Here is a 12,350-nt window from a genome sequence, read left to right as displayed (position 1 = left end):
AGTGGGCTTTGTGACCCTGGGGTAACTTTGAGGTGACTGAACAAGGTGAAGGAAGTTGGGACTGAAGAAATATGGGTCCCCAAATGGAAAGAAGTTAATTGGGCAGAAGGGGAAGAGCACAAAATTGTTTCCGGTAACAAAGATAAGCAGTTCCTTGTGCAGAGGGAGGAAAACAGGAAATTGTGGCTGTGGGATGGAATCGGACGCAAAGAACCTGTTGAATTTTTCTGTCCAAACTTGGAGAATTTCTCCAGAGGAAACCAAAACTCTACAATTGTTTCACAAGGACAGAAATTTCTCTTTGTGACAACAGTCATGCTGCTATTGGAAAAAGCTCGGGGACTTGATTGATTGATTGATTGATTGAGTATATGACTTCCCATCTCATTTAAACACCGCTTGGAGGGTCACAACAGGTAAAAATGATCTAATAAAATGGAGGGAAATATGAAAAGCTAGGGACACTGCAGAAGAGTGTCCAATAGAAGATAGGGCATTTACTGGACATGCATCATGTGTCCAGCTATATGTTAAATAGCTGCAAGAGCATTTGACCGATAGCGAAGTTTGCGCTGCATACTCAGCTTCTGTTCTCCTGCAAAATCTTACGAGGGGACACATGTGCGTGCGAGATTTCGGTGGTTTTTATTTTTTTGCTTCCATTCATGCGCAGAAGCAAAACTTGGGCGTTCTCCTCGATTCACAGCTGACGTTAGAACACCATCTTTCGGCTGTGGTGAAGGGGACGTTCACCCAGGTTCACCTGGTGCACCACTTGCGGCCCTATTTGGACAGGGAGTCCCTGCTCACAGTCACTCATGTGCTTATTAATTCAATTCGGTCAATTTTATTTGATTAGTCATTCGACCATATCAAAGCAAAAACAGTGACCACATTGATCGTCATAAAACTACGACTGGTTAAAATACAATAAAATTGGACAAAATAAAGGGAATTTATTTATTGTATGCTGCCCCAGGTCTGCGGAGAGGGGCGACATACAAATCTAATAAAAAATTAAATAATAATAATAATAATAATTTGGATAAATAAGTTAAAATGCAGTAAAATATGCTAAAATTGAGTAGTAAAACATGAGAATTTAACTCATGCAAAGGATTATATTAAACAAATGTAAGGTACTGATATAAAATGTTCTTAAGTGAATTGATCTCCTTTGCATGCCAGCCCAATATGTTCTATAAAACGTATTCTCATCTGAACAGCCCTGACTAGAAGCTACATATATATTTGCACCCTGAAGAAAGTAAGATAATTGTTTATTACAGTCCCAGTGTATGATTGTAGACTGACTGTTCTTTAACATAATGGGATTTTAGCTCACTGTTTTTAACTATTAGATTTGTATACGCATTGTTTCTATAGCATGTTGTGAGCCGCTCCGGGTCCTCGGAGAGGGACAGCATGCAAGATAGGTAGGTAGGTAAGTAAGTAAGTAAGTAAGTAAGTAAGTAAGTAAGTAAGTAAGTAAGTAAGTAAGTAAGTAAATAAATAAATAAATAAATAAATAAATAGTCAACTAAATCCCATGCGTGCGCCCATTCCCTCGCAAGATATTGCTACTTCTGCCGCACGAATCCCAGCGACCGATTAGGTCCCACAGAGTTGGCCTTCTCCGGGTCCCGTCGACTAAACAATGTCGTCTGACGGGTCCCAGGGAAAGAGCCTTCTCTGTGGCGGCCCCGACCCTCTGGAACCAACTCCCCCCGGAGATTACAACTGCCCCCACCCTCCTTGCCTGAGACATCTCCCCTTGCCTATGTAGTTTTATGTATGGTATGTTTGTGTGTATGTCTGGTTTAATAATGGGGTTTTTAAATGTTTTTTTAAATCTATTACATTTGTCATGAATTGTTTTATTGTATGCTGTGAGCCGCCCCGAGTTTACGGAGAGGGGCGGCATACAACTCTAATAAATAATAATAATAATAATAATAATAATAATAATAATAATAATAATAATAAGATAGATAGATAGATAGATAGATAGATAGATAGATAGATAGATAGATAGATAGATAGATAGATAGATAGATAGATAAATAATACCTGCTTCCTTCCGGTAGCAACCCGCTACTGCAGTAAGCTTGGGGTGTTTTAGTCAAGGTTGATTGAATAACTACAAACATCTGGGTTCGTAATGTGAACCGTGAAGGGAATGGTGGTCTTTCCCCCCTCAGGAGAACCTGAACAGCGACTCTGATTCCTGGATAAGTGAGCGTTTAACTTTCAAGCAAGACCATCGGCTGGAAACACAACATATCCGTTCGGTGATGTGGCGTCTCGCAACCAAATACCTCAAGGCCCACGAGTGGAAGAAGCTTGCCCATTATTGGAAATTCACGGAGGCGCATATCCGTGCTATTGAACACCAGTGGACAGGCAAGTGACAGAGGTGTGGCCTTCTTCCCAGCTGTGGCTGAGTAGGAGACCAAGGACCACGGACCGAGATCTCCAGTCCGGTGGTTCCTGAACATATGAGAAGGTGCCACGGGCACCAGGTTTACAGGAAGTCCTCAACTTACAAACACAACTGGGACCAGAAATTCAAATATAAATATAAATACAGTGGTACCTCGACTTACGAACTTAATTCGTTCCGTGACCAAGTTCTTAAGTAGAAAAGTTTGTAAGAAGAATCAATGGAATCAATGTAAAAGCAAATAATGCGTGCGATTGGGGAAATCACAGGGAGGATGGAGGCCCTGTTTCCTCCCAGGAGATTCCTAGAGAGGCCCCACGGAGGCTTCTTCCCACCTTTCTGGCCCTGTTTCCTCCCAGGAGATTCCTAGAGAGGCCCCAGAGGCTTCTCCACACCTTTTCTGGCCCTGTTTCCTCCCAGGAGATTCCTAGAGAGGCTCCACAGAGGCTTCTCCCTGCCTTTTCCGGCCCTGTTTCCTCCCAGGAGATTCCTAGAGAGGCCCCACAGAGGCTTCTCCCCACCTTTTCTGGCCCTGTTTCCTCCCAGGAGATTCCTAGAGAGGCTCCACAGAGGCTTCTCCCCACCTTTTCCGGCCCTGTTTTCTCCCAGGAGATTCCTAGAGAGGCTCCAAAGAGGCTTCTCACTGCCTTTTCCGGCCCTGTTTCCTCCCAAGAGATTCCTAGAGAGGCTCCACAGAGGCTTCTCCCCACCTTTTCCGGTCCTGTTTCCTCCCAGGAGATTCCTAGAGAGGCCCCACAGAGGCTTCTCCCCACCTTTTCCGGCCCTGTTTCCTCCCAAGAGATTCCTAGAGAGGCTCCACTGAGGCTTCTCCCCACCTTTTCCGGCCCTGTTTCCTCCCAGGAGATTCCTAGAGAGGCTCCACAGAGGCTTCTCCCCACCTTTTCCGGCCCTGTTTTCTCCCAGGAGATTCCTAGAGAGGCCCCACAGAGGCTTCTCCCCACCTTTTCCGGCCCTGTTTCCTCCCAGGAGATTCCTAGAGAGGCCCCACGGAGGCTTCTCCCTGCCTTTTCCGGTTACAGTTTCGGAGGCTCGGGTTTGTAAGTGGAAAATGGTTCTTGAGAAGAGGCAAAAAAAATCTTGAACACCCGGTTCTTATCTAGAAAATCTCACCTCACCTGTGTTCTTCCTTTTTCACTAGGCACCAAAAGCTACCGAGAACACGGCCATCGGATGCTGCTGATATGGCTTCATGGGACCATCATGGCGGGAGAAAACCCAATCAAAGGATTGTATGAAGGGCTGGTGAGCATTGGGAGGAGCGACTTAGCAGGTAGAGTGATGCTCTGGCCCTTCTCTTTGGTCTAATGTTGCTGGTTCAGCCCAGGATGAGAGTGTGGTGGTGAAGTGGTTAGAATGCAGTACTGCAGGTTACTTCTGCTGACTGCTGGCTGTCTGCAATTTGGCAGTTCCAATCTCACCAGGCTTGAGGTTGACTCAGCTGTCCATCTTTTCGAAGTAGGTAAAACGAGGACCCAGATAATTGGGGGCAAGAGGCTGATTATGTAAACCACTTAGAGGGAGTGGCAAGGCCTTCTCCGGGTCCCGTCGACTAAGCAATGTTGTTTGGCGGGACCCAGGAGAAGAGCCTTGTCTGTGGCGGCCCCGGCCCTCTGGAACCAGCTCCCCCCAGGTATCAGAGTTGCCCCCACCCTCCTTGCCTTTCGCAAGCTCCTTAAAACCCTCCTCTGTCATCAGGCATGGGGGAATTGAAATTTCCCTTCCCCCTAGGCTTATAGAATTTATACATGGTATGCTTGTATGTATGAGTGGTTCTTTAAATTGGGGTTTTAAAGATTATTTTTAATATTAGATTTGTTTACATTGTCTTTTTATACTGTTGTTAGCCGCCCGAGTCTTCGGAGAGGGGCTGCATACAAATCTAATAAATAAATTAAATAAATAAATAAACTGTGAAGCGGTATATAAGTCTAAGTGCTATTGCTAAGGATGTAGACAGTTAAGTAATAAAAACAAGGCTCAAGGTTGACTCAGCCTTCCTGTTTCCATGGGGGGTAAAATGAGGACCCAGATGGTTGGGGTCAGTAGGCTGACTCTGTAAACTGCTTAGAGAGGGCTGCAAAGGCACTGTAGAGCAGTATATAAGTCTATTCTATTCTGTTTATTACATTTGTATGCTGCCCCTCTCCGTAGACTCGGGGCGGCTCACAACAGTAATAGTACGGAGAGGGGCGGCATACAAATCTAATTAATAATAATAATAATAATAATAATAATAATAATAATACAGTATACGACAAATCTAATAATTAAAAGTCATTAAAAACCCCTTATTAAAAAGAAATAAACACACAAACATACCATGCATAAACTGTATAGGCCCGGGGGAGATGTCTCAATTCTCCCATGCCTGACGGCAGAGGTGGATTTTAAGGAGTTTACGAAAGGCAAGGAGGGTGGAGGCAGTTCTAATCTCTGGGGGGAGCTGGTTCCAGAGGGTCGGGGCCGCCACAGAGAAGGCTCTTCCCCTGGGTCCCGCCAGATGACATTGTTTAGTCGACGGGACCCGGAGAAGGCCAACTCTGTGGGACCTAACCGGTCGCTGGGATTCGTGCGGCAGAAGGCGGTCCCGGAGATATTCTGGTCCAATGCCATGAAGGGCTTTATAGGTCATAACCAACACTTTGAATTGTGACTGGAAACTGATCGGCAACCAATGCAGACTGCGGAGTGTTGGTGTAACATGGGCACATTTGGCAAAGCCCATGATTGCTCTCGCAGCTGCATTCTGCACGATCTGAAGTTTCCGAACACTTTTCAAAGGTAGCCCCATGTAGAGAGCATTACAGTAGTCGAACCTCGAGGTGATAAGGGCACGAGTGACTGTGAGCAGTGCTATTGTTATATTGATCACTGAGCTAGATTTACATAGTATTTTAAAACAGGAAAAGCAAAAAACCCAGGGGCATCAGCAGGGATGGGTCAAATAGTCAAGATGGTGTAGCTTGCATATGAAAAAAAAATCTCCATTATAATGAAAGTGAGAAGGAAGGGTAGGATGAAAGTTACATATAAAGAATCATTTCATCATTAAAACAGGAGTTTCTGAAAATTAAGTCTGGTTATGGGGTAACAGTTAATTTTTAGAAAACCATCTTTTCAAATCTGGAGGATTATAATATCTGTCCTTAGCAGAACTAGGACAGAAATGCAGAACATTCAAGGTAAGGCAACACCATAAAACTTCTTAAAATATTGGTAAATTATGTAATTTTTCATTTTGAGACATTAACTTTTTACTGATCTCAAATACCGCTATATGAACTGTCATAGTAAAATGATCGTGCTAATTTGAAATGGTGTTTCTTTTTAATGCAACAATTATAATTTAATTAATTGGTCTGAATAAAAAAGAATATTCAATTACAAAAACTTTAAAAGTGCATGTTATATCCCTCCTCATTAAACCTAGTAAAAACTCATTAGCAAGGACATCATAACTAAATTCCACAATATGAACATCCAGTCTAAAACTTTGATTTCATAGTTGTAGCTGCCAATTTCACCTCTTTCGGCACACAAATCCCCACAGATTATCCTGCTACCAAGATAACCAAGCATAGTAGGCTGTAAGAATCTCAATGGAACTTCATCTGACTTGCTTAAGCTGGATCAAGCCAAAGTCCAGCATACACACATACGTACGTTTTATGTTTTCTCTTCCAACAGAAAGTATCAGGAAACAAGCGAACGCAGATTCAGCCGCATCTCCGCGCAGGTGCTCAGCAATGTGAGATCCGAGGTGCTTCAAAACATGGCAACTCTGCCAGAGGTTTCTTTCAAAACTTGCATCAAAAGGACCACCATCTCCAAGGGCTTCTTGCCATCTTGAATGGCAACCTTTCCAATCCAGGTCAGGTCCACGTAAACCGTCTTATCGGCAGACTCTAAACCACAACAATGCATCCATAGGGCCTCGGTTGGAGAGAAAGGGAAATAATGTATTTCCCCACCCACCCAACCACTGAGGTCTGGGACAAGGTCTAAAGCTGAGGTTACAAGGGACTTTTATCTGTTCTTATCATTGCCATGGATTTAATGTTTCTGGAGATTCTCGGCCATCCCCTTGACTCAATATGTGGAATAACGGTCACAATGAAGAGTAGGCTTATTGTTCTGACCTAGGCTTCACCAAATCATGAAACAAGATTCCTTGTCCCCCAAAACCCCCTTTTTATTTCACTAAAACCCCTTTTTATTTGTGAATTCTTAGCATTCACGTCCAACGAAGTCCCGGCAAATAGTCTTTCAAGGGTGAGTTGCAAACACAGACCTTATCGGTCCTTGGATAGTTGCCAGGCCGATAGCTTCTGGACCCAAAGCTGAGCAAGGAAGTACTTGTGAGGCACATCTCAGAGAAGCCAATCTTCACACGAATAATGAACTAGTTGTCTCCTGCAAACACCACTCCACTTTCGCTCCTATTTATTCCCTATGGGAGGGGCCATTCGGCATCTCTTCGTGCTTTTAACTCCTGAGTTGACCTCTGTTCCTTAATGGTTTCTTTCTCATGGCAGCTCTACAGATGTTGGGAACAGGCTCCAGCTGTTCTTCGGCCCCACTTATCTCCATATAGCTGATAATTATTTATGTTATTTGACTTCTATGCCACCCAATCCCAAAGGACTCAGGGCGGCTTACAACAATATAAAAATAACAAATACATTTAAAAAAAGAAGTCAAATATGAAAAAAAACTAAAACTATAATCCCTTTTTTTTAAAAAAAAAACACCCATAACTCAAATCAATCAAGCGACACACATACATAACATTCAACATAATTTGGCCCTGACAGATGACACTTCATGGCCCTCAGGCCTGCCAGCAAAGCCGGGTCTTCGTAGCCTTTCAGAAGGCCAGCAGGGTGGGAGCAGTACGGACATCGGGGGGAAGTGGTTCCATAGAGCCATAGAGCCGGGGCAGCTACAGAGAAGGCCCTACCCTGCGATCCCAACAACCTGCATTGCTTAGTTGATGGAACCTGGAAGAGGCCGACCCTGTGTGATCTTATTGTCTCTGGGAGGTATGTGGTCCCATAATTGTCGGACATGCCTGGCTCCATCTCTACCTCCGACGCAGAAGAGTCATCAGGGCCTTCCCCCTAACTCCAGGACTGGCCCAGGTTCCTCCCCAACCTCCTCACTGTCTGAATCTGCCATCAGCTCTGCTGGCCACTGGCAGGCCACAACACTTACACCCAGTAATGGGCAGCCAAATTTTTACTGCCACACTGTGGGTGTGGCTTATTTTGTCGGTGTGGCTTGATGGTCATGTGCCTGGGTAGGAGTGGCTTGCTGGCCATGTGGCCAGGTGGGAGTGGCTTGAACGATCATCATCGTTCAAGTGAACTGTTAAATCCTCGATTTACAACCTCGCCAGTGTTGCTCGCTGGGGTGACAATTTGCTTCGCATTTCCCGCGCTCTCCTTCCTGGGTCACACACACCCCGCCTCAGGCTGGGTAGCTAGGTGAACGGATGCTTCCAGAAGTATAAATGCTGCCAGCGCCGCTTCTACCCACGCCTTCTGCTTGCACCTCAAGCGGGAGGTGGCTGCGTGAGGCTGGAGGGGAGCTGGGCAGGAGAGAGGGAAGCTCATCTGAGGCCAAGAAGGAGGAAAGAAGAAAAAAGCAAGGAGCCCAGACACAGCAGCAGCAGCAACAGGGAAAAAGAGGAGAGCCAAGCCGAGACCAGTAATCCAGGAAGTGACAGCCGCCGATCAGCTGGAGCTGTGCACGCATCTTCATTTCCGCCGGTGGAACTACATTCCACCCCGTCTTGCCAGCTGCCCATCCCTTCTTTTCATCTTCCAATATATGTCCTTAATTGGGAAAATCTCACAATGAAGTTCAGCATCCATCTTTGTTTACAGCTTGCTGTGTTGTAGCAACACAGTTAATGCCCCTAAAACCTTTGGCTCCACTCACGCCACAGCACAAGACTGCATTGATACGGACGATCACCGCTCTGGTGCTAATCATCACTTTTTGATCCAGAGTTAACTTGTTTCTCTCCTGATCATGTTGCTATCTTTGTTTTCAAATTCAGAGTTCCTAAAGATTTATTTATTTATTTATTTATTTATTGGATTTGTATGCCGCCCCTCTCCGTAGACTCAGGACGGCTAACAACAGTGGTAAAAACAACATGCGACAATCCAATACTAAAACAGCTAAAAACCCTTATTTTAAAACCAATTATACATACAAACATACCATACATAAATTGTAGAAGCCTAGGGGGAAAGAATATCTCAGTTCCCCCATGCCTGATGACAGAGGTGGGTCTTAAGAACTTTACGAAAGGCAAGGAGGGTGGGGGCAACTCTGATATCTGGGGGGAGTTGGTTCCAAAGGGTCGGGGCCGCCACAGAGAAGGCTCTTCCCCTGGGTCCTGCCAAACGACATTGTTTAGTTGACGGGACCCGGAGAAGACCCACTCTGTGGGACCTAATTCGTCGCTGGGATTCGTGCAGCAGAAGGCGGTCCCTGAGATAATCTGGTCCGGTGCCATGAAGGGCTTTATAGGTCATAACCAACACTTTGAATTGTGACCGGAAAGTGATCGGCAACCAATGCAGACTGCGGAGTGTTGGTGTGACATGGGCATGTGTTTCCTTCAATGGAACCTGCCCACCCATGCGCTGTAGGCAGACGCATGGCCAGAACGTTCTGCAAAAGGGTTAATCTGGCAGTTCCTTTTCAGATTAACCTGAATTTTAAAAGTTGCGCAATGCTTGCTGTTGAAATGACTGTTCTATAATATTGAGAAGCGGGGATTTTATGCCTCTCCCTCCCAACACGTAAAGGTAAAGGCTCCCCCATACGTTCCTGACCCTAGGGGGCAGTGCTCATCTTGGTTTCAAAGCCGAAGAGCCAGCACTGCCCAAAGACATCTCTGTGGTCATGCGGGCAGCAGGACTCAACGCCAAAGGCGCATGGAGCGCTGTTACCTTCCCATCAAGGCGGTCCCTATTTTTCTACTTGCATTTTTTACCTGCTTTTGAAGTGCTAGGTGGGCAGAAGGTGGGACAAGTAACCGGAGTTCACTGCATTACATGGCGCTAGGGATTCAAACCGCTAAACTGCCAACCTTCTGATTGACAAGCTCAGCGTCTTAGCCACTGAGCCATCGTGTCTCCACTCCAACACACATAATGTAGCCCAAATACTTGTCCGGACTTGGGATACACCGAGATTAATGCGCTAAATTGGGATCGTGTTTGTTTGCATGGGGAAATTTCCTAATTCAACATTTCTTGGAAACTCACATCGTTTATTTATTTTATTTATTTATTGGATTTGTATGCTGCCCCTCTCCGTGGACTCGGGGCGGCTAACAACAGTGACAAAAAACAGAATGTAAAAATCCAATACTACAACAGCTAAAAACCCTTGTTATAATACCAATCATACATACAAACATACCATGCATAAATTGTAGAAGCCTAGGGGGAAAGATTATCTTAATTCCCCCATGCCTGACGGCAGAGGTGGGTTTTGAGGAGCTTACGAAAGGCAAGGAGGGTGGGGGCTATTCTAATCTCTGGGGGGAGTTGGTTCCAGAGGGTTGGGGCCGCCACAGAGAAGGCTCTTCCCATGGGCCCCGCCAACCGACATTGTTTAGTTGACGGGACCCGGAGAAGGCCCACTCTGTGGGACCTAACTGGTCGCTGGGATTCGTGCGGCAGAAGGCGGTCCCTGAGATAATCTGGCCCGGTGCCATGAAGGGCTTTATAGGTCATAACCAACACTTTGAATTGTGACCGGAAACTGATCGGCAACCAATGCAGACTGCAGAGTGTTGGTGTGATATGGGCATATTTGGGGAAGCCCATGATTGCTCTCGCAGCTGCATTCTGCACGATCTGAAGTTTCCGAACACTTTTCAAAGGTAGCCCCATGAAGAGAGCATTACAGTAGTCGAGCCTCGAGGTGATGAGGGCATGAGTGACTGTGAGCAGTGACTCCCGGTCCAAATAGGGCCGCAACTGGTGCACCAGGCGAACCTGGGCAAACGCCCCCCCCCCTTCCAAGTTACTTTTACTTTCTCCCAACGCCTTTGAAACGCTCTTCTTGGCTAAATATCTGATGACAACATCCAGGTCTCATCATAAATTACAACAGAATGATCCTCTTAGACTCAACGGATCTGTCTTGAAAACTCTTTACCTAATTATTATCTCTTGTGCTGTATTAACGGAACCGTAAGCTTACCCAAGGTGAGCCATCAAGCAAAACTTAACTATGGCTAAAACTGGCCACAGTTAGAATGGTACATACTTCTATAACTGCTAGCTTTCACTTTCCTGGTTCAGGGCGCAGTGTGAACAATCAAAAAGTCTTCTGGAAACAGAGCCAAAAGTACAGTTGCACTAACACCACAACAGCAGAAAATCTCACTAATATAATAGAAGCTTGGGTCTCTATGGAGACTCGGCAACTTCTGCTTTAGTTCACGGCATCCTTTTGTTGAACATTACTCCAAATTTGGATGTCCACATCTGGGGGAGAACAGCTGGCCCCATCCATATGTCATTGAATGCTAGGGGCGCTTAGGAATACAAAGGGGGAACCATTGAACTGTTTCAGCCAACACTTTTGTGGTCCAGGTTATGTTTTTTTATTTTATTTTATATATCTCAACTATGCACAGAGCTAGGGTGGGTGGGTGGATTCTCTGCCTCCGGCGTCAGCCTCTTCAGCCTGGCTTTTTTCAGCCTTGGGTCATTCCCTTCCAGGAAGAGATTTACACACCAGCTGGCCTACACTGTGTTCTGCAGTGGGTGAAGATACAGCTCCAAGACGGGGCGCCCTGGGGGTGAATCACACACTTTCTTTGAGCATTGGTTGCTCATTTCCAACGAAAGGGAAAACAGGAAGGAGTCATTCTTCGTAACTTCCTGCCCTTTGAAGTCACTTCTGATCAGGTGATGGATGAAACCAACTGCAGGGGATACGCTTGGGACACTCCCCAGCCTCCATCATGATACGTCCTGGGTAGGACTAAGACCCCTGGTCCAGGATTCACACACAAACCGTTTCCGGCTGTACAAATACAGTGGTACCTCTACCTACAAACGCCTCTACTTACAAACTTTTTTAAGATAAGAACAGGATGTTCAAGATTTTTTTGCCTCTTCTCAAGAACCATTTTCCACTTACAAACCCAAGCCTCCAAAAGTAATCGGAAAAGGTGGGGAGAAGCCTCAGTGGGGCTTCTCTAGGAATCTCCTGGGAGGAAACAGGGTCGGAAAGGCGGGGAGAAGCTTCAGTAGGGCCTCTCTAGGAATCTCCTCGGAGGAAACAGAGCCGGAAAAGGCAGGGAGAAGCCTCCGTGGGGCCTCTCTAGGAATCTCCTGGGAGGAAACAGGGCCTCCGCCCTCCCTGTGGTTTCCCCAATCACATTCATTATTTGCTTTTACATTGATTCCTATGGGAAAAATTGCTTCTTCTTACAAACTTTTCTACTTAAGAACCTGGTCACGGAACGAATTACGTTCGGAAGTAGAGGTACCACTGTATGCACTTTCAACTTCAAAACAGTGTTTTGTTTCCACCAGTGTTTTATCTACAGACGGGACACTTTTCTTAAATCTGTCATTAAAGTTTTTGTATTTTTAAAAGCGATGTTGAAACATCCAGTTTTCAAATAAATGGTGTCCCCCCCCCTTCCTGTGTAGTTCCTTTGTTTGTAGTTCCTGAAAACCTGGGAAACATCACTTCATAGAAAATCTGAATTGTTTTCAGGTCTCAATAACCATCTCCAACTTTCAATGAGTTTTAATCTCCTGGAATTGAGCACAAAAGAGCACAACTGGAAATTCTGTATTTGTAAAATGTGTAAAATTCCAATCTAACTGGAGGGCTC

At 45.5% G+C, this 12,350-nt stretch overlaps 1 protein-coding gene across 10 annotated transcripts in view; it reads left to right on the top strand.

The window, feature by feature from the left end:
* The window catches only part of ANKDD1A (ankyrin repeat and death domain containing 1A), a 350,194-nt gene that overhangs the window by 71,821 nt on the left and 266,023 nt on the right, over positions 1-12,350 (top strand). For 7 of the 10 annotated variants that reach the window (XM_070762798.1, XM_070762801.1, XM_070762802.1 and 4 more), the window contains 3 exons: positions 2,202-2,403; positions 3,603-3,734; positions 6,152-12,150. In XM_070762798.1, the coding sequence (XP_070618899.1) occupies positions 2,202-2,403; positions 3,603-3,734; positions 6,152-6,216 (399 nt within the window). In that variant the 3' untranslated portion in view covers positions 6,217-12,150. Of the gene's footprint in view, positions 1-1,386; positions 1,445-2,201; positions 2,404-3,602; positions 3,735-6,151; positions 12,151-12,350 lie in introns of those variants that run through there. The other 3 variants (XR_011559995.1, XR_011559994.1, XM_070762805.1) reach the window with 2 other exon arrangements.

Source organism: Erythrolamprus reginae, chromosome 10 (assembly GCF_031021105.1).
Source record: "Erythrolamprus reginae isolate rEryReg1 chromosome 10, rEryReg1.hap1, whole genome shotgun sequence".
NCBI classification, from domain to species: domain Eukaryota; kingdom Metazoa; phylum Chordata; class Lepidosauria; order Squamata; family Dipsadidae; genus Erythrolamprus; species Erythrolamprus reginae.
The sequence above is the reverse complement of the archived record's forward strand: the minus strand, read 5'-3'. Positions and strand labels throughout refer to the sequence as shown.